General features: G+C 44.1%; 1 protein-coding gene across 1 annotated transcript in view; it reads left to right on the plus strand.

The window, feature by feature from the left end:
• The window catches only part of TMEFF2 (transmembrane protein with EGF like and two follistatin like domains 2), a gene marked incomplete at both ends in the record, with an annotated part of 136,456 nt that overhangs the window by 99,696 nt on the left and 13,636 nt on the right, over nucleotides 1-23,124 (plus strand). Inside the window, 2 exons of the mRNA XM_082484203.1 lie at nucleotides 1,744-1,892; nucleotides 3,482-3,541. Of these exons, the coding sequence (XP_082340329.1) occupies nucleotides 1,744-1,892; nucleotides 3,482-3,541 (209 nt within the window). The remainder of the gene's footprint in view (nucleotides 1-1,743; nucleotides 1,893-3,481; nucleotides 3,542-23,124) is intronic.

Consider the following 23,124-nt stretch of genomic DNA (forward strand, 5'->3'; position numbering starts at 1 on the left):
ACCCAATGTAAAGAAAGTCTAAAAGAAGACAAGTACTGGTTCCGCTGATTTTCATCACCCCGTCCACGTTTGCAGAGGCCAGAGGCCAAACGGGGTGACGGAGAAATCTGACCCATGCTGTCTAATTTCCTATGCTTCATCTTTCCGCCCAAGTTTTTCTCTTGCGTATATCCCTCTACACTTTCAGTGGTTGAAGGTGTCCAGATGTCTGCTGCAAATGGGAGGTGAACTGACTTTTAAACACTTTCTCAAACCAAGCAGCAAGGCTAGAGGCTGACATTTCCATTACTTAACTTTCCAAAGGGAGAGCTGCGGAGTCAGTGCTGTGAGGTTCCGCGCAACCAGTGGGCTGGAGATAGAACATCGGTCGCATTTCTTTGCCTTAAATGTCAGAAGGAGCTGGGAAGAGTTTAGATAGCAGCATGGGCACAATTACGTGCTCAGAAGAGGCGAAGCAGCTGCCAGGTTAGACCTCTGGCTTTGTCCCCAAGCAGGATTACAGCGGTGTTAACGCAGGCGTTGCTGAGGCTGAGCTGTCTGTTACATGGCACGGTCGGGGGGATGGAAGATTAGCATGCCTTTCCCTTGAGGACGCCCAAGGGTGTACAACATCGCTAATGATAATGAAGTAGGAGAAACCTAAAGAAAAAAGGCTGCAGCCTGCTCTTGGTGAAAGTAATTGGGTTTCTCCACCTTATAAGCAATGGCAAGGCTTGCTGGGGTCAGGATGTGTCCACGCTGGTGTGTTAGTTCAGATCCAGAACTGGTTTTCGAAGCGAATCCAGCGCTGTGCTTTCAGTTCATGTCTCAGGGCAGCCCAGGAACTCATGAGCTGGGTCGCTGTGGCTCTGGAGATGCACCTAATGCAAGCCAGGCCCTGAAGGAATTAGCTCCATGAGGGATGGGGCCACCACTGCCCGTCCCGTGCTTGCCCACGCTCTGCTCTTGCCCTCAGGATCTTTTGCCCCGCACAGAGCACATCGCCGGGTTGGGAGCGGACACTGACCTTCCCGGGTGACACCTGGGTAAAGCTTTTTGCTCGCTGAGTTATTCAAATGCTTCAGAAAGTGCTTGTACACAAAGTCTCTCCTAAAACCAGCTTTTCCTGGGTTTTAATACACATAGGCCCACCGCGTCCGGGAGCCAGGAGAGATCCTACCAGCCCTAGGCACAGAGTACAGTCACTTTGCTAGTGTCAGTCTCAGTCTTGGCAGGTGGTTTTGTCCCAGTAGGATGAGTTGAGGCTTCAGTATCACATCTTTTATTATGATCAGAGTGCCTATAGCTGCTGTAATTATTATAAAATTAAATCTTAAATCAATATAAAACCACATTTATACAGTGTTACATACAATGGGCAGCACCTCGACAGAGGTGAATTTTGTGGCTTCCTTAAGTGCAAGAGGGCACAGCAGGATGAATTATCTGCATATCTGCTCAGGTGTTCTTTGATTTACAAGAAATTACAAGTGGTAATGCTGTGGCATAGTTTTCCGTATACAACACTCTCTTATCTTTCCTTTTGCTTGCTTTTCTTTTCTATGTCTCTTCCCTCTCCTCACATTTCATTTCCATTCAGAAATACAAATGACCTCTTGACAGAACGTTCCACTTTCACTGTGTTGATTTGCATTGTGCAGTCAAGAAAACACAAACAGTTTTATTTCTGAGATGTATTTATAATATCATGAAAAAACTTTCTCATATTAGCCTCTTCTTTTTTCTCTTTCTATATCTTTTCAGGTGTGTGTGCAACATTGACTGTTCTCAAACCAACTTCAATCCTCTTTGTGCTTCCGATGGGAAATCTTATGATAATGCATGTCAAATCAAAGAGGCATCATGCCAGAAACAGGAGAAAATTGAAGTCATGTCTTTGGGTCGATGTCAAGGTAACTCTCATAACAAAACTCATTTCAAAGAATGTTTTCAATTTTTGTTCGGGCAAAAAAAGAACCAGGGCTGCCTTCTTATTTGGCACTTCTTACATTTCCATTAGACTCTTGCAATTTATATTGTAGAGCGCAGGCTGCGGGAGGGGGCAGAGCCCACCGCGGTACAGATGCCAAGTGAGGCACGAGGAGTGGTGTGCGTAACCCTTCCCACACCCTGCCCACGGTGGCCGGGGGCTGTCCACCCCTCATAAGAACAAGTCTTATGAGGAGCGGCTGAGGGAACTGGGGTTGTTTAGCCTGGAGAAAAGGAGGCTTAGGGGAGACCTTATCACTCTCTACAGCTACCTGAAAGAAGGTTGTAGCAAGGTGTGGGCTGACCTCTTCTCACTATTAACAAGCAATAGGACAAGCAGAAATGGCCTTAAGTTACACCAGGGTAGGTTTAGGATGGACATTAGAAAAAAGTTCTTTGCAGAAAGGGTTGTTAAGCATTGGAACAGGCTGCCCAGAAAAGTGATTGAGTCGCTATCCCGGGAAATATTTAAAAGACAGGTATACGTGGTGCTTAGGGGCATAGTTTAGTGGTGGTTTTGGCAGTGTTAAGTTGATGGTTGCACTTGATGATCTTCAAGGTCCCTTCCAACCTAGACAGTTCTATGATTCTATGACTGGTTTCAAAATCAGGCATCTGGATTTTGCCCATAGCAGCTCTGCCCTCCAGGTAGGAGTCGGAGCAGGACAGCAGGAGAACCCCTCAGATACATTTTGCCACCCACTCTGTTGCTCCCTTAACTGGACAAGCACAAAGCAATCTCAGGAGGCCACAGATGTGCTCCCAGATGTGGTGCTGGTGCTTGTTTCTCATGTGACCTGCAGGGGACCCACAAGATGCCGAACATGCCTGAAAGGAAATTTTGCCAATAGCAGTTTCAAGACTCGTGATGTTTCTCCATAAACGCCATGCTTCTCTGTGCCCACCTTATGGGCTACTACATCACCTGTTACACTTGAAATGACTTTAAATACTCTATTTTGCTCTAAAATAAAAATGAAGAAAATTTGCCTTTAAATAGCTCCTGTAAATAAAGTGTCTGCGGAGACTCAGACTCTTAATAGCTTTTTTCCCCTTACCTTCTGACCTATAAATCCTTAGTACACCTACTTACAAGGCTGTACTATACAGGTGTATTAAACACATTCTAGTTTATTCCTATCTCTTTAAATTTAACCGCCCTATGTGGCAGTTCATTTCAGGGTATATATTAAAACTCCCCAATTACTTCAAATAGAGCAGAAATGACAATCAGTATATCATACTGATATATTTATCCCAGCTGCAATCTGTTATCACATATTGTTAGAGAAAAAAAAAAAAAAAAAGTGTGTTCTTAATGGAAGATGTTTCATGTTTCGTTCCAAAAAGCCCGATCCTGCTGTTTTCACCTGGCAGGCGCGGGGGTGCCTCGCAGGCAGCACCAATGCTGTACGCGCAAGCAGAGCTACATTGCCTGGGCACTGGCGGCTGGGGCATAGCCTGTATCAAGTACAGGCTCCCCAACCAACTCACCATATTTCTTTTCACGCAGATAATACCACAACAACTACAAAATCGGAAGATGGGCATTACGCAAGAACAGATTATGCAGGTACGGTTCCTATTCTGTGAGAATCACAATTCACGGGAACTGTGTAAGTCTCTTTTCTCCTCTGTTTGCTAAGGTGGGGTGTCCTCATCTTCTAGTATGGTTTTGTTGGTTTACTTTAAGAAAACACTGTCTTTGCGTTACTTTCTTTTGCTAGAAACTGTGTTCCTTCTTGACAAATGGGCTTCTTCCATTTTATCAATGTGCGGATATTCTGACCATAAAACACCTGTTCTGACAGGGGAAATAAATGTTATAAATTATTTGCCAGGAATAGCAGACATTATTGAAAGTTACTGAATCTGTGCACTAGTTTACACACATTTTTGTCGTGATCTAAAGGTTTAAGAAAGTGAAAATCCAGAGCATAGCACAGCTTTGATACCACGAAACATTGCCGTAATAGATAATATTACCTGCCTGTGTTTGACTATGAAGTTAATAAGGTTCTTAAGATATTTTTTTAAGTGATAAATGGTTTTAATTTATTTAGAAGCTACAGTAAAATATAATGGCTGAATAGCCTTATATGGCATTTGAAATTAAAAACGTGTAAATGCTAGCAAGGTTTGGGAGACATTTTTGACACCCTTTGCCTGGGAGGATTGATTTAGAAATTGAATGTGTGTGTGCGCGCACACGTGCATGCAGCTATTCACAGCTCGCGCTAAGGATTCAAGCCTTCGGGGAGGTAGTGTGAAAATAGGTCAGGTGATGCATTCGTTGCTTCGGTTTGTGATATTTTTGTGTTTTGAAAGTAGGTATTTAGAGAGAGTAGGTGCTGATCGCTGGGTTCACCCGAGCAGCTGGCTGCATGGCTTAGGTGAAATCCAGCTGATGGTTTCGCAGGTCTTAACTTTTCTTAGCAGGAGAGTCCCCTGGCGTTAGTTGATTTGGCTGGTCATCTCTTGTGAGGGTGCTTTGTGCACGATGTCCCTGTGTTAATAAGGTACCCAGCCGTTCAAAGTGATTGTTCTGTTCCTACTTAAAAATGGTGCCTGATGATTAAAACATAGAGCTATGAATAAGTGATGGCTCGGTGAGGCAGAGGAGTGCTAGGTGTCGGGGGTGGCTGCAGCACGAAGCAGTGAGGGTAGAAATACTTTTCTATGGAAGCGGAAGTGGAAAAGCATTGCACTTTTCTATGGAAGGTGAATGCTGGGATTTATTTCCAAAAGATCAAAGGTGAACCACGGTCCGGGTAATTCCTACTGCCAAGGAGCCCTTCCATGAGTGAGGAGTCATGCAAAGAGAGAAAAGTCTTCAGTCTCATTCCCCCAAACACTTGATTACTCTCGCCTTTTTCCTGGGAGGCAGCTGTCAGTTTTCTTAAAAGGCTGGAAGGGCTGAGGTTGTATCCTATGATGGGCAGGAGATACAGCCAAGTAGGCCAAAAGGATTTATTTTAAATTAAGCATAAGGGCAAGTAATATTGTTGTGTTAAATCCTTTATCTTTCTTGCTGGAGAACCGAGGAGAGCACTGGCATCCCCAAGTCAAGATGAAGGCCTGCAGCCCCTTTTAAAAGGTGTGCTGCCTGTCCTACTCTGCTACTGGTTTAGCTTTAGGATGGCAGTGACCCACATCACCTAGAGAGGATACAGCACATTTAAGCATGAAGCAATTGTGTTGGAACAAAAAGAGAGGAAACGTAGCTTGAGGATTTAGGGAAGAGGAGGAGACCACAGCAATGACAAGAGAAAGCCAAGTCACAGGGCTTTCTCCAAGTCACGGAGAAAGAAGGACACAGAAGGCACCTTCAGCTCAAGTGGGCAGGAGGAAGAGAACAGCTTTTGCTTAGGAGAGAGATGATATTTCAGCCCACACTTGAGAGGAGAGATGGTGGGTAGAAGAAAATTGATTGCAACAAAGCATTGTCAGGGGCTGGGAGTCGAGCAAGGAACACAGGAGGAAACTGGGTTACTGGGCAGGGAGGAGGGCAGAGCTACGGCACGGAGGAGTGGGTCTGTAGTGGAGATGGTCTCTGAGAGCCAAGAGGTCAGAAGGAGTGTGGGAATAGATGGTCCAGCAAGAGGTGATGGGGGCCTGTGGAGGGGCATCTCACTCCCTCAGAGCCACGGGAGGGACGGAGACATTCCGAATCAGCAGTTGGGTCCAGCAAATACCTGTTTTGCACTGAGAGGCACCATCATTGCACCTTAGCAAGCAGCTCCTCTGGGCTTCTGGTATGGCTCAGGCCCAATGGGCTTCTCGAGGGCAGCGACTCTGTAACCTGGGTGGGTGTCAGCAGGTACCATCCATTGATTTAACCTGAACCACAGCTGCTTACACCAGCTGATGATACGTCTTCTCTTAATGCACCTAAGTACTATTCTTGCTTCATTTTTCCGTTTTTATATATGGTGACAGTTTGTAGGTTGAAAGTTACAAGTTCATGCAGGACAATCCACATGCCTCCAGTGTCCCCAAATGTTTGTGGCATAACCCTGCTGGGAGACCCTAGGGGAAAGGGTCAGCTGTATCAAAAAGCTGTAACAACTCCAGCCTTTCGGAAATAGGCGGTGAAAAGAAAGACAGCAGCATAAAGTTGAGGCTCAGTGGACATTCAGGCTTCAGCGTTTGCCAGGCAGGAAGCTCCATGTCGTCCTCGTGTTCTTTCAAGTGCAGAAGTGTTTGATTCTGGCTATTATAGGATTGTGGTATGTGCTACTTTTTTCCCACCTTCATATTTCCTCAGAAGGGAAATGCTGCCCTGACTATGGGGCGCTTTGTGTAAAAAAGCAGCAGTTCCTCAGCCGTTGTGCCTCTGAAGCAATATCCCCAAGCCTGTGCCTTTCCAGAGAATACCTTTGTTCTCTACTATTTAATGGCACTAAAAATCGCCGAGACCGTGAGCACTACACGCTTTTAAAACCACTGACTCGTATGGACTGACTTTCCCAGGGGAGAAAATAGCAGTGGGCATAATTGATGTTGTCAATTATGCTAATGCAGCAGTGCCAAATGCTCTTTGCAGAGATTGCGGTAGCTGAGTGGTGCGGGTTTTTCCATGAACACCCCCGCACGCTCAACGTGGGGTCCCAGGAAGGCAGCAGCTTTGCAAACAACCACAAGTCCCAACACCCAGCTGATTTTTTTCATATTGAGCTATTCAAACCGTCTGTTCAATCAGTGTCTTTGCTCCCTCCTGTTCTTTCAAGCCCACTGATCCTTGCAAATAATGCACAAATCTTTCAGTTTGCGAAACCAAGAGTACTTGTTCCTTTGAAGCCTAATTCGTTGCATTAAGTTTGCGTTGCCTCGGTTTTTTAAGGGCTCTTACTTTACACAGGCAAGATTTACTCTGCTATTGCAAATGCCCGACTAATGTCAGAGACGCCCAAAAAGCAGCGTCCCCTTTTTCAGCACGGCAAACAGGTTCACCAGTCCACTCTTGCCATGGCTGTGTGTGCAATACATGTCAGCAAAGCTTCTGTGCATGCGTGTGTTTATGTCTGTCTATGCAATTCTGGCCTCTCATTTTTCTGAAACCCCAGCCAAAGTGTTTATCAGACTTGGGGGCATTTTCACTCTTTTCAACAAATGGCAGATTGTTGACGTTGATTAAGTTTGTGAAATAAGATTTGGTTTTAGTCAATAAATGAATGGGTGGGATTTTACCCTCAAATCCAATAGAAATACACTTTATCTTGCAATTTCCATGAAAGAGCATTTTTAAACATTTTAAGTGTAATGTATGTTTTGGAATGTAGTGTCTGAGCTGGAAGTCCTGTGATTGATGTTTTCTTGAATTGCCCCATTATATGTGTAAAGAAGTTGGCTGCTGGTTTGGTGGCATTTTTGCACTCAGACACTAGGCAATCAAGGAATTTTCATCTTGTTTATTCATTTGCCTATTTATTTTTATTCTTCAATATTTATATATCCTACTTAAGATCTGGCTATTAGCAGTTATCCCTCTAACTGATTTTACCCTTTCTCATTATCAAATTAGAGATTTTTATCAAGTAATTTTGAGCATTATGAAGAATAAGTCAGTATGGATGAGCCATATTTCAATGTTATATATTCATGAAGATTGTCAGCGAAGACACTGACAAATTTGATAGACCTATTCAAGAATATCATCTTCCAGGCCAGACAAACCTCCCTATATGAGCATTGATTAGATCAATCGCAGCAGCCAAAGACCAGCAGCACAGCAAAGCTGATGGAAAGGGGAAGAAGGCATTTTCAGCCCCAATAGTCTCCTGTGGTGAAAAATGTGAATCCACTTATGGTCAGTTTGAGCCATAGTTTTGGGTTGCAGCAGTAAACTCTCCCTTGGCAGCAGCCTCAGATGGTGCCTTCAGGTGGTCTTGGCTTGTCCGGGACTCTCTTGCAGGTGGTGCTGTGGCTGCTTTTCCTGATGCTGTTGCTGTGCCCGGGAAATGCTAACGAGCACAAAATGCTGCGCGTCTGCTCATGGCTGCTCTGTTCCCTGCTCTCCCCCCTAGTTTCCCATGGGATTTCAAATCTACACGACAGTCTTGGATCTTGTTCAGACCGCTTTCTGGCACTGGGACCTTCCTGGCACTGCCGGAGGCGCTCAGGCAAGTAATCTGGCAGATGTCTGTGTTGCCCAAGCAAACTGAATGCTCCACCAAAAAGGGCAAAATTCATCTGTGTCAACACATCGTCTTCCCTTGGCTGGGCCAGGGCTGTGGGATGAAGGCCACGGAAGCCACCGCAGATGCAGATTCCCCACTCAAAGGATAAAGAAGAGTCTTGGACTCTTGAAAGAGTCTCTTTGAAAGTCCAAGAGTCTTGGATTCCAAAATAAATACAACGTAATATTTATGTTTGAGAAAACTATCCTAAAGCTTTACCAAAACCCGCCACTCTGCATCATTAATTTCTAATCCCTTTGAACAGGAGAGCAAGCCATGCCTGTCAAACAAAATGTGGAGAACTGGCAGCAGTGCACTGGCCCAGCCCATGTGAGAAGCACTGGGGTGTGATGCATCCCTTTCTTCACAGGCTCGATCCAGAGCCCGCCAAATTCAGTCACAGTCATCTTCATTGTCTGTAATAGGCCTGGAGAGCAGCCAGGAATCAGAACAGCAGCACTGGATTTCTATAGAGTGAATGTTTCCCCCCCCCCAAAGAATAAAATATGAGAACTCAGACTAGATTCCGTCTCCAGATTATAACGTTTTCAAAGTAGGTTAACTTTTGAGTGTAAACCATTTGACATTGTCCCTTAAAATTAAATTTTGTGTTTACTGCCATGTCAGCCATTTCCTAAACTGTTGAAGAATAATAAAACCCCAGAGCTTAGCTATGGGATATAAACTATCATGCAGTTTTGCTCTGCCTTTGTGAACCAGGCTTTCCTTTCTTCTTAATGGAATTAGCAAGTGAGACGTAGAGCTGAGCACCGCGTATCCATGACAGCTAGAGAGAAACCATTCCTCACCTGCAGCTTTGTAAAAATGCTGGGGAAATTGCATCCTTGCATATGCAGATGTGCTTGGCTTTCGATTCCGCAGAAACGTTGATGTCTACAAATAGCTGAAGTCTGGGGCACATAAACTCAAGATGATATAAGAAGAGAGCCAGTCTCCACTTATAAAGTAATTCAAAGGTAATTTACTAATAAAGCAGGTGGAGAAGGCATTTTGGTCTTGTTTTGGCTACCGAATCCAGGTACTTCTGATAGAAAAGTTTTCAAAAAGTAGAAGAGAGGAAGCGTCTCGGCTCATTGCATGGAACTTGGATGTTTCCAAAATCAAGCTCAAATTTATCATCATGGAAAGTAGTATAGCATTTACTCGGAAATAACAACTGTGTGTAACTTAGTTTAATTTATGCAGTACTATAAAACACAGATAAGAAAATATTCCTTTTCTGAGGTTCTTCTGAGTCATTTTCAAAGGCGAGAGAGAGATCACCATATTCTGATAGCACGGTGGTCTCCAGCCCTTCTGCTGCCTTGCAGCTCCTCCCCTGCTGCTGAGGAAGAAGAAGAAACATTTTCCAGAAGAAAATTTAAAAAGTAGCGATAGAGGCCAGCTGGTAGGTTAATAAATCTTACTGTCAGCTACTTCTGAACTAAAGTCTGAGTAGCCAGTGCTCTCAGCCCCAGCCATGCACTTGGCCCCCAAACCTTCACTTGTCTTGGGTGCTTTTATAAATGAAAAATTGCAGCTGCTGCTTTTTGTAATATAACTCCTGGTATTCAAAAGGCGGAGTGCGGAAAGTCCCACGCCAGCATTTTTCTGTCTCACCAGGAGGACCGGATGCTTTGTTTCTAAAATGCGAAAAACCAGGGCATTAATGCAATTGTCTAGCGGTGGGCGCTGCAGCGTAAGCTACCCTAGATATTTTTCTTCTTTAGGACGTTCTCAAATGTATCTTTAGATCCTGCTAGGCTCCATCTTACTAAAATCTACATAGATTCTGGGGGGACATGAGACAGGCACACTGAGGTGGAGGTCACGTAGGAGCCTCACAAACAAGTCCCATGTCAGGAAGGAAGCTGCAGCACTCCGGAGTGCCGCGCCGTGTGATTTAACAGCACTTACTCCTAACAGTCTTTTCCTGAGGAGTATGCAAAATGAAAACAGGCTTATGGAGATTTTGAAAACAAGCATTAGGGAGAGAGAAATATTGCTCATTTAATCTGCTCGCCTCAAGAGAATACCTCACTTTTTATGAGAGTTCTCCTTTAACTTTGAATTGCATATGCTAGGCTTGGTAAAATGTGCCTTGGTTTTTTGGGGTTTCTGGGTTTTTTTTGTGGTTTTATAATGAGAGAAATTGTGCCTTTTCATTACTTACGATTTCCCAGTGTCATGCTCATGGAACCTGTAATTGTTAGCATTAAAACTTAAATTAGGTCTCAGGTGAACTGCTAGACATCTCTTTACCTAGACTGATGTAGCTCAAGGAAAAAGAGCATTTCCATTTGTGCCTTTAAAGCTTAGCCCTTAATTTAGTCACTAATGAATGTGAATCAAAAGTTGCAGAATTCATTTGTGCTTTCGTCCCATAATAGACAAATTCAGTAATGTTGTGAGTGAACATTATAAAGAAAGCTACCTGATTTGCGTAGAAGCTCAGTAGCCTGAAAGTTGAGCGTGTCCAGGCTAAGAATTTGATCTGTAGGAAATAAACAGGGAAAGCAAGTACCAACTTGTAACACCAGTATTGGCATGGGCAGCCTAAAAAATACAAAATCAGACCAGGCTATTTTACTGTTGTCAGCATCCCTGAAGTATTTAAGTCCTGGAAATTAATTCAGGCGTAAAGCTTCATCAAGATTTGGGGTGAGGGTGGAGTTTGTAATGCGAGTATATATTTCCATCTGGGCTTTCCATCAGAACTGTGCAAAATTCATAAGCTTGCTCCAAATGCTGGCTTCTTCTGCTTTCCCAAGACTATGTACCTTACTGGTTGTTTTTTTCCTTATACTAGCATGTAAGCGGTCTTATGTAACATTTTGTTCTGTTAAAGGTGATGGATAAAACCAGAAATTGTATGTACAGTAGAGATGAGCAGACCTGAGTTCACGCAGGCATTCCTACAGATTCTTCTGTTTGCATCCCAGTCCTTAAACACATCATGTATCGTTTACATATGTTTTGTCTTATTTGGAGCATGGGAACCCACCTTCCTGAGGAAATCTAAGCCTTTCAGTACCCACTGATCTTTTTGTCCTCTGCTCAGTATCTGTGTTTTGATCAGAAAAATGAATAAGCTGAAAGGGAGGTAGAGCTTGCAGAGAAAAAAAAAAAAAAAAAGACACTTTTCTGCTTACACATAAAAATGTGATCCCTAAAACTCAACACAACTTGAAATGTGCCTGATTTCTCAAGTTGTCTTTAACCAGATACCTTCTTTCTAAATAGGACCTCTAATGGCAAGGGATAGCCAGCAGAAACGAATGTGGGAAGGGATCCTCAGAAAAACACTTTCATGGTTTGCAGTCATGCTAGTTGTTATGCTGTAGTTAAAACCACTCCTAGAATTTGTTTTCAGAGGTTTCTGGAAATGAAGATCCAGCAACATGGTCTACAGCTGCTGTCCAGCACCTTGAACATACAGAATATGCACCATAATACTTGGCCCTGCAGAGCATGCGGGCTCCGCTGTTGTGAAAGGATTTAACAGTTATCAAAAAAAGGTCATTTTATATCTGACTAAATCACATCGTGGCATCTATTTAATTCTGTATCTTTGCCACTTCTTAGATGAGATACCCACCACTTGTAGGCCCCTCCTTTAAATTATACCAGGATTAAATAACAGGGCTCTATATTAACTCCGTCTAACGATGCAGAAAGAGCCCGGCCACAAAGTGGCTTTCACAGATTTGTACTTAAATTTACTGCAGACATCTCCAAACCCATTTCATATCAGGGTAGCTTAGATTCTTCTCCCCTTGGGGTCTACAGATCCATGCAGCCTGATTGTCCCTTAGGACCAGCGAAAGTGTGTAGGTACTGTCTGAGATTTACTGTGACGCAGGGTGGTGGCTCGTGTGACTCTTCCAATACTCTGCTACGATGGCTGGGTTTCAACCTTTGTCAGCTGTGGTGCTGTTTTAGGTATTGGTCTGTAACTCCTCACACTTTATCCACATGCCAGGAAGGTGGTAGATCCCAACTGTCTTTAGCTTTTTGATATCTTAATGAAGGCATTTCCCTCTTGATAGCATCTTATTTCCCTTCTCAACTCCCTTGCTTCCCCTACAAGAAAGGAAAGTAAAAAAAAGTATTTGAGACAAGACTGTCAATCTTCCCCAAGGAATAGGCTGGGAAAATTAATCCTGTTGTATGGATTTGGGGAGGAATTTCCACCCTTCCTCTGGGTTCCAGGCGCTTTGATTAACTCGGGTGTCATCCTTGAAGGATGCTGTTTGAGATGGTGCACAGCAGCTGTTTGCCATCCACGACACTAGTTTGGTTTGGTTAATGGATATTAAGGAGTACCACAGTGTATTTTTATGCCTAGCAGCTCTATTTTAGGTCTAATTTCTGTAAATCTGCTGTTAGGAATTACAGAGCCTTCACAAGGATTTGAGAGTTAAAGTTATAATGAGATGCTTGAATATCCATTTTCAGGAAACATCAACATTTAAATATTTGTGTTTGATCTAGTCTGAAATGTAAAAAAAAAATATTTTGAAATATTCATAGAACTGAATTTCTTCAGAATTTTGTTTCATGGGATGTTTTGGCATTCTTTATGAAATGTTAGATATCAAAATATCATGAGATGAAAGCATATGACAGTTGTAATAAATAAGTTGTATGGTAAGGAAAGTTGCTACTTAGAACTGACTGAAATATCATCTTTTCTAGAAGGAGTATCATCATGTCAAATTACAATACAAACACAAGATAATTTGATCATTTAGACACGTGAAATGGTAACCTGAGCCTTAAGATAACAAAAGCTTTCACCTATACTCAGGAAGTATAAATGCATCTGGTAGAATGAAAAGAAGTATGGTTGGGGAAGAAAAAAAGGAGCTGGTTTATTTATTTTTAATAGACCTTCAGAATTAGACTACATGGAGACAAGTAGCAATTTTTGCCTAGTTGAATGGATTTGAGTAAAGAAAGTAGAGACAGACAAATGTCTTGCTGCATCATTTTCACTTCACTGATGGTTCCACTTCTTTTCATCAAAGGCATCAGCTAGAGCCCAGATCTTGCACTGATTGTTGGAGCGATGCGATGTACCTATTCTTTTTGTATTTCTTAACATTTAGTGTATGAGACAGTGAAACCACTAGTGACAGAAAATTGTTACTTAAGAAAAATGGAAATGGTTTATAGGCAGTAGGAAATGCTGTGGGAGATGCAGCATTTTGAATATCAGCTGTACCATCTCCACTGCTTCTTTCCATAGAAGCGTTTCTCTGCATTTGGGAGAAACCCAGCCTCGGCAGTTTGAGGCACACGGCTGTACGACTGAGCAAGTGGAAGCCCTCTTAAAAAGCTCAGATTTGAAACACAGCATTTACCTGCTTAGCAAGGTGACTTCTTACACACGTGGACTGTCATTTTACCATGTACCTATGAGCATTAAGTTAGCATGAAACTCTCTTCCCGTAAATACAACAGCTGTAAACGAAATGTGCTATTTCAGAACCAGTGGCAGCGCATTTCAGAATGTTATCAGCACTGAATCGAAATGCACTTCTTTGCCCACTGCTGCTATCGCCTCTCTTAGCCGTTTTAGACAGCATTACATAATGGCGAAATATTTTTCAGGAGGGAAAAAAAAAAATTTAAACCCTCCCTATGGTTTTAATCTCCCTCTTTTATTTTGTCTATGGTTTAAAGCTGCGTCAGGTATACATCAAAAGCACCCCCTCCCCAGGGTATTTCATTTACAATTTCATTTGATAATGGAAGTGTACTTCCATCTAGCTAGGATGGGAAAGAATTAAATAAAAAACACTGTTCTAAAATCAAGTAGCATAAGTCTAGCCTCTCTGTGCTCTGCAAATGAAGTAGCCATGGAAGGGCTTGTTATTAGTCTATAATATCAAAACTGATGAACTATTAGTATTTTGTCAGACATAATGTGTGCTTAACATTTTCCCCCGCAGATTGCCTCAACAAGAACCGTGACTGTTTTTAGACACATCTGGCACTGCGGATTTTTTTCCATCCTGCATTTCAGTGATTTAAAGGGCCGTGGCTGGTCAGAAGGATGTCAGCTGTTTGGTTTAAAATACTGTGATAAGAGTGAATAAGATTTAAAGAGGCAGTAGGTAAAATTCTGGCCTCGCTGAAGCTAGTGGGAGAATGGCCATTGAGTTTAATGGTTTTGTGATTTCTCTGTACAGCTTTCTCATCCGTTTTTATTCTTAGTAAATTTTCCATTTCCTGAAATTGCCCTTTCTTTTCCATTCAGCTTCTCCCACTTTGAATATTAGCTCTAGGAGTGCACGCTGAGATAAAATACCAAACCCTTTATTTACACAAATGCCATCTCTACAGCTCACTTCTGTGGCACTTCTGTAAGACAATAATAATGTGTGCGGGTGTCTAAAAATAGTAAATGTGGGTATTCATTTGTAGAAAAGATGTTCTTAATAGACTTTTCTGGCTGTGCGTCAAAATGGGCTGCGTGACTGTTGACGAATCTCAGGACCTCTTTGGTGTAGAGAAACTATTCTGCTCTTAATGGAAAGAAATAGCAGGGCAAGCTCTGCGCTCGCGTTGTGTCCTGTCACACCAAAATACATCAACGTGCTGAGGCCGGGGGGAGCCGGGGGGTCTGAAGAGGAGCATTTGATGGGAGATGGACATCACAAGGCAACCAGACCCCATCTGCAGCTGGCTTATTTCAGGAGTCAGAGTCTGAGCTGGGTCCATGGAGAAGTCACTTCAAGGACATTGTGCTTCTGGAAGAGTTTGCAGTCATCAGACAAGGAGAGGTGATGGCTCTGTAACAGTGTCTTCAGTTTGATGTGTGCCCTGGAGCGGTCTCTTTCATCTCCTGAGGCTGCTGATAACCACAAAGTATGTTCTGCAGCATTGGGTGGTCTCCTCTCTGCATCTCAGAGACCAGTTATTGCCTGATAGACATTTGGCATTTGAGTAATAGAGAAAAAGCTTAAATTTGTATGGCAGGATTGGTCCCTTTTGTTGTAAAATCAAGAACATGCAGAGGTTTCGGCTTTGTCCTGCTATTGCACAATTTCATGACAGATGGGAAACAAAGTGTGTCTTTGGTAAATTAGGTAAAAGGATACAGCAGGTTTTGCTGCAGTGGCATTTTATATCATTTCACGTTTTTCTCCTACACTTAAATTTGGGAATAATAAGGGATGTCTTTCCAGCTTTAGGCATGGAAACTCCTGATTACCGAGTAGGAGTTTCTAATGTACAGTCTTAATTTCTAACATGTAGTCTGCTAAAAAGTGATCCTCAGAGCAGCCACAAAAGATTTTAACAATAGAACAGATACAGAAGGCAAAGTTGTAGACTGTGTGGACCGATTACCATCACAGTTTTACAGTGCAGGACTCAGGGGAGACAGGTGAGTAAAAATAGAGGCAAACTGAGCAGGATCCATCCCTCAGCAAGTGTAGTGCTTTGCTTTGTACAGAGGGGTGATCACAGTTTTGCAACATGCCAATAAAATGTATTTACTTTTCTGAATAGCCTGAACAAAAGCAGTGAAAAGCATGGCTCAAACTATGCTTTTAGCCAACAACAGACATATCTCTGAGTAGTCACAGGCCATTCGGGGTCATCTTCTGGCAACTAAAATAACCCAGATATGCGCAAGGGATTTGCCAGGCATGGGATTCAGGAAGCATTCAAAAATACGATATATAGGAGTTACATATTTTTATTTCAATCTCCTATTTTCTCATACACACATCCCCCGAATTCTGCAGCTCTTTCTTCAGTTTCCTGGATGAATTCTCTTGGGCAGCATGTTTTTACAAGCACAGATGCTACCTTGGAAAAAAAGAAAGGAGGGAAGGGAGCCAAATGGGTGTCACACTCCAGCTTGGCAGAACCTTACTGACATGAGCCCCCCCCCCCAAAAAAGGAAAAAAAAAAAAAAGACTGCTTTTAGTAATCAAAACTGAATATAAAATTAGTGCAAAACTAGGGCTGTAAAACCTTCGGGTTGTCATAAGGACTGCCTTGTGGCAGAAATGGCAGAAATGCCTTGTGGCCAAAATTCTGTCCCTGACCTACTTATCTGCGCTGTCACGTACCTGAGTAACCTTTCCATCTCTGTGCCTTCCATCAAACCTCTCTGACAGTTTTGCCATTCATACTTGCTTTCAGTTGTAATTTTTTGAGTTTGTTTGAAGCACGCAACCAAAAGGTAAATTCTCATAACGTCATGCTGGCAGTCCTAAAAATAAATCAGAGACCTTTTCCAATACTGCTTTTTGCCATCCATTGATCTCCGCAGAAAACAATCCGTTCAGACCCGGAGTTCCTATTGGAAATTAGGGGACAGCCTGGTAATTAGATTAGGGTGGGCTTTTATTTGCAGCAGTTTCTCAAAACGAAGCTCCTGTTTTGTTTCATTGATCGCCTGCCCAATCTTTCTGCCACTAAAAGCCACTCACATAGCTGAAGAGACAGGGCGAGGATTGATGGAGAAGGCAGCTTCGCGTTACGTAAGATGTGCATGTTCCTCTTTATATAGTCAGTTAGATACAGGTGATAAGTGCATCTCCATACAAACATGAAAATGTGCTTTCTTAATCCACAGTTAAATTGCTTCAAAGCAGTTTTTATCGATGTAGTCCTTAAAAGCTGGAAGAGCCACCATCAATACTAAAATTCCTGCCAACCACCTGCGCAGGTGCCAAAGAGGGAGTAACTTCAGGACACTGGGATTGTGTGTGTGAATTTGAGACCTTTGGAGCCTACATTATTGTAGGGATTGGAGGGGAGAGGAAAAATTGGAGAGGAGAGGAAAAATCTGGGTTTGACTTCCACATTTCCAGAGATGGTTCAGAAATCCTAAATTAAATTTGCAGGGTGTACCCCCAGAAACCCACCAGGCTTGATCACGTACGGAGCACAAGTTAGCCTGGCAGCAATTGCGAGGCCATAACTTAGGGCACTGTGATGCCCTGTTTTACTAGTCCTCCAGAACAAATCTGCACCAAAATTATTGTTTATAACTCTTACCCAATCTAGCATTTTCTTCCACCGGAACCATGCCATATGTTTTATCCCATTATGTTTATGAAATAAGCCCTTAGGCAGTTTAACTCCTATATAGTCCTTCAGAGCCATACAGCGGTCACAGCCTGCCCTAGTGGGACCCTTGTGCCGGCCAGACGTGCAGAGTTCTACCAGACACCGAGAGCACTTGCACCCTGTTTCTCCCATTTCATCATCATTCCCACAGAGGAAGAGGCACGTCCTAGGTGGGCAGACCTGAATCCTTTTTTTTCTGGATGGGCACCAAAGGCACAGCCCTCCCCGAGCTGCCTCCCCGCGCACCCGCAGCTGGGAGACGGGAAACATCGTTAGTCATGCCACCGTCCCCCGGGGCGGTGCCAGTGAAACGATCTTGCTCCCTCCACACATCAATATTCTTGACACCCGTCTTAAAACTTAGGTCATGCATATCCATCTACTCTTGGAGAAGTGTCAGAAGGGTACAGATATCCCTTGACTATTTTTAGGGCGCTATCAAAAGTATTTATCAGCTTTCTGGCACCTCATCCCATTTGTCATGTTTGATGCTATCTACCAGTCGGTGGGTGGAGGAGGATGAAGTCCTTTAGAAATGCAGTGGCAGATGGGTGAAACTCTATAAGCTAAGACCGCAGTGATGGTTAAAGGTGACTCCCGAGGGTTGTTGTGCCTGTTGTCACAGTCGGGAAGCGCCTGTCGCAGTCCCCTAACAGCAGGCGGAGCAGGGGCTCGAGGGAGCGTCTCGTCTTCACCTCCGTGTCTGCCCACCCACGGGATAGGCAGGGATGTGGAGGAGGTCTGCTCACAGCCATGGCACAGGGCTGAGCTATGAGAGAAGGGGACAGCTGATTCCTGGTGACTCCACCATCCATCCGCTCTGCATGCCATCAGCACTCCCACGCCGCCCGGTGATGCCGAAGGACCGCTTCCTTCAGCTTACACCCTTGGCTGCGCATCCCAGTGCAAATGTGTACGAGGACGGGGCTCAATCTGTGTATCATACATAATTCACACTACTCTCGCTAGGTGGTACATGAGAGGTGTTGAGACACTGTTTTCCATACACCCGTTGCCAACGGGAAGCTCTTCCAGCTCCTCCGTATCACGTACCTCGAGGCGCTGCATCAGGCGGCTCTTTAATGTGCAGGTAACGTGTTCGTCCACCTCGTGCCACAAAATTGGGATGTTTTCCTAGCGCTGTTGGTTTTTAGAAGGCAATGTATTCAGGTTGAAACTTTGCCCACATACCATCTGCTTCAGCCTTATCTTTCTTTGACAAGAAAGCTGAATATATAATGTCCACTTGGCTTTCCTGACGTTACATAAGGTTATGGTTTCGTGTTCGCTTTGCAGTTTCGGAGCTCCCCAGCAGCTCTTGCAACAAGCTCCTGCTCTTGTTTTCAAGTGAAAGAGCAGTGACAAAAATCAATACCGTCTTCATAGCTATAATGAACGTGACCCACAGCCTTTCTTAGGATGACCACAAGCTTCCATCATATGTCTGAGGCCTATTTGCAAATATTGATTTGTATTGCAGATTATCTGTAGCCATTTCACATGAAATCTTAAGGTCTCGCAGTTTTGTTCTCTGCGCTCAGTTTGCTTTCAAAAGTACAGCTATAAATCAAAAGACCTGCCTATAGACACTATTGATAGCCAAGGTTGCCAAGTTATGAAAATGAGACGTTTGAGGGTTTTTTAAGCTTCTTAAGGAGGATGGAGAAAGCTCCAATTGAGTGAAAGCACTGCTTTGGAGTCACAGCAGACTCTGTTTACTCGAAGGGGGGGAAAAAAGTAGAACCTTCATATGCAAATGTATGGCATTTGGAAATGTCATATAGCTGCATCTACATATAAATAAGCCGCTCTCGAAATGCTGCACTAGCAAGGATGCTTTGATATAGAAATTGCATAGTAGCACACAAAGCAGAAACAGCAGGACACCACTCGGTCAAGTTCAGGGAGTATTGTTCCTTAATCACCACTTAACTAAGTTAACTAATACTGCTGTGTCGCTGTGTGTTAGGCTGGGAGTGGTTGTGAATAGCTGCTGTTTGGTTTTGGTGCTAGGGAGAAGCGTGCGTTTGTATGTGCTGCGCGGTAGGGATGATGCTCTGGCTCCTGTGCCCCACAAGATAGTGCTTGAACGTAGCAAGGCTTCCTATGTCGGCATCCATCCTAGCCACTCTCTGCCTCGTTCTGTAGATCCATGCCTGCCTGCTCTGCAGGAGACACGATTTGGTCATATAAAGAAGCATCTGCTGCTGCTAAGATCCATATATTGGAATGGTATCTCCATCTCTGTTTAATGTGGTATTAAAGAATACATTGAAACTTTCAGGCGTACTTTTTCAGAGGAGAGGTCACAGAGAGGAGCCTGATTCCCAGTGTCTGTTTTTGACCACCTGGCACGAGCGAGGAGCTCAAGGAGAGGCAGATGGGTGGGAAAGTGAGCCATCGGCCGAGTCGTTGGGAGGAATTTCTCACAGAGGGGTGACACTCGCTCCGCTCGTGCCATGTCACCTGTGACGGATACAGCATTCGCCCCTCTGCCTTCGGGCATGGAGGGAACCTCACAAATCTCTAAATTGACACCAACTTCTTTTCAACACAGAGCTGAAATAATAATAAGGTTAACTCATTCTCTAAGGGCTCTGTCATGAGCTGCCTAAGGAGATCACACACGAGGAGAAAAACTACAACTTTATTCCTTTACATGGCTGGTTTCCAAAGGAGGGGGAAGCCACTCCTACGGGGCCGGCAGCGTCTCTCTTAGATGGGGGGATCTGAGTGAAGGGAACGTCAGCGACCTGCCAAAAACAAAGACTAGCTGAGTTAGCACAAAGAAGTGTTTAATCTATTCTAGGAATGGGGTTAACGCAGATTTATTCAGTCCTGGAACAAAAGAAGGAGGCACAAACTGTAAGGGCCCCTTTACCCAGGGCTTTGATAAATCCACAGTATGGCCCCACACCATTAAATCACGTCTGTAGCAATGATCGCAGGCCTCCGGACCTGCCCCTGCAGCGGCAGTCGTAAAGAGCTCCGTCTGTGTAGTTTATCCACAAAAGTATTGAGAGGTGAACTGGTGACAGCTACCACAGAGATGATACAGGGAGCTGAAGACCTTTCCAGTCTACCGGACTGGGAAGCAGACAGGTACCCATCGCAGGCAGCGATGAACCACTCCATGAAGCTGCTGAAGGAAGAGGTCAGGGCCTCTCCTCTTGATGTCTTCAAATCAAGTGTGCGGCGTCTGCTTTAAACAACAGCAGTGACCGCTGCTTTTACCGACGGCCTCGGTAGGGGTCAGTGGATGAAATGTGGTGGTGAGGAAGAAGAGGTCAGACAAGGCGAGACAACAGCCTGCACTGGGCTTTACCTCCCTGAATGAAACGGGCACTCCAGGTAGGACTTGTGCCTAATGTGGTCACCTGAACGCTCAGAAAATGTCGGTTTGAAGTAACACGTTAGCCCACATGGCGGTTTTTTCTTCTCTCTTTCAGCCCAGCTAATATTGCAGGGTGTTCCTGTTGAGACACGCAAGCAATGGTTGCTAGTGTGTACTTGTATCGCTGTCCTATTTTTGGAGGAGCTTTGGCTGCTCGGGGTCTGCCAGTCCATAGGGTAAGGCATCTGTGCCTAGCCAATGAGTAGAGGTGGACTATGGCCACTGAAAAAAACAATAGAGGGCAAAAAAAAAACCCCAAGGTTACATTTAGTTTTGAGTAGACAAATGGTCTTGTTATATGCAGGAAAATGATTAACAAGTTGCCTAGTTTCTCAAATGAGGAAGATGTATTCACAGATGTTGTAAATAAAAGCGCTTCTCGATTTCAAAAGTTCAGAGATAGCTTTAACATATATAGCATAGCCCACATATATATGCTGACAAGCTGAAAGTATTTTGTTCTCCATTTGAACATCTGGGGATTATTAGTGTCTTAATTCATTGGTTTCTATTATTAATTATGGCAGCAGGCTGAATAATTACAATACATTGCTGCAAAAGACAGAGCACAGTATTTTTTTTTCCAAGTGCACTAGGACATCTTGCCATCATTTCAAACATAAAAAGCATTAGATTATTTTTAAAAAAGGAAAGTGGATGTTATCTTATTCCAGGGAACTCATTTGCATAGGGGCATTTAAAATTAATAAATTACCATGTTGAGCAAGCCTATTTTGTGCTTGAGAAAAGAAGTGAATGTAATTTAATTCACAAAGTTCCATTTCTTTTTTTCTCCTCTTGGTAAAGTAGCTGATATGGGGATGGTATTTTTTTTTTTTTTTGTGCAGTTTATGTAGAAAGACTGGCTTGAAGTTTGTACTCGGAGCGGCTGCAAGACGAATTTAGGCTAGGGCTGCGGCATAGCGGTGCCAGACGTTTTCAGCTGACATTTGGTGTCTCACTTTCCACGGGCTCTCAGGGAGAGTGGGCTGTTGAGCTCCCCCTGGAGCGGCAGCAAGCGCTTCCTTCTGAAGCTTCACTCCGACACCCACCCAAACAGGGATTTTCAGGCGAGTTGCTTGCGCACGTATTCTTCATTGGGAAGAGACACACTGTGAGATCAGGAGCGAGATATGAAAGGTTTTAAAAGGAGGGAACATACTGTGTCATGATAATTAATAGGTCAGATCTGAGCAGCTGATGGTATGCTGTGGTGGTGGATGGCAGCGTGGCTGCTGGCAGCTTTGTCAAGGGCAAGGTGTCTGGAGCTGTGGGGCAGAGACTCGGGAGAAATCTCTTTTCTCTCATCAGAGCCAGGTCTGAGCTGGGATTTATCAGCACAGTTCTTCATTGGTAGGAAGCTTGCTTAAGGACTTCATCCTCCTAAGTTGCTGTGAGACCTTAATTCTCGATAGATGCTATTAGAGAGGGGAAAGTACCAGAAAACCTGCTCAAGCAATTCTGTACTTTCAGAGGGAGTAACACCATTACTGCCCATTCCTCCTGACTTTGCAGAGGGACCTTCGAACCTCTGAAGATGCTGCAAACGTTGCTGGGCTGAGGAGGCTTTCTCTTCCCCCACTATGAGGAATGGTGTGGTGAGCAGGACCAGGGGAGTGATCATCCCCCTGTACTCGGCACTGGTGAGGCCTCACCTCGAGTACGGTGTTCAGTTTTAGGTCCCTCGCTACAGGAAGGACATTGAGGTGTTGGAGCATGTCCAGAGAAGGGCAACGAAGCTGGTGAGGAGTCTGGAGGACAAGTCTTATGAGGAGCGACTGAGGGAACTGGGGTTGTTTAGCCTGGAGAAGAGGAGGCTGAGGGGAGACCTTATCACTCTCTACAACTACCTGAAAGGAGGTTGTAGAGAGGTGGGGGCTGACCTCTTCTCCCCGGTGACAAGTGATAGGACGAGAGGAAATGAGTTCAAGTTATGCCAGGCAAGGTTCAGATTGGATATTAGGAAAAGTTTTTTCACTGAAAGGGTTATCAAACATTGGAATAGGCTGCCCAGGGAGGTGGTGGATTCGCCATCCCTGGAGGTGTTTAAAAAAAGGGCAGACGTGGTACTTGGGGACATGGTTTAGAAGTGGTTTTGTCAGGTTAGGTTAATGGTTGGACTTGATGATCTTAAAGGTCCCTTCCAACCTCAGCAATTCTATGATTCTATGAAAAGACTAGCAGTTGCTGACTCTGTGAAGACTGCAGATGAGTAACGTAGACTGTCCCTAGGCTCACCCACAGGATTTAGATTCCCACTCCTAAACAATCACTGAAGTTCTTCCACAGAACTCAGAGCATCCTCTGCCTTTGTTCCACAGCTTGATACTCTCTGAACCTTTATTTTGATTTCAAGTACGAATTGCCGCACCAGGTCTCTGTCATGCAGAGCAGAAGAGCTTTGTTAAGTTCCCAATGCTATGTGCTCTGCAGCGTAGCTTTGGGAGAGCTGCCAAGGAGGTAAAAGGAGGGGGGGGAACACACTTC

This window comes from Vanellus vanellus (assembly GCF_965231255.1).
Source record: "Vanellus vanellus genome assembly, chromosome: 5".
Classification (NCBI taxonomy): Eukaryota; Metazoa; Chordata; class Aves; order Charadriiformes; family Charadriidae; genus Vanellus; species Vanellus vanellus.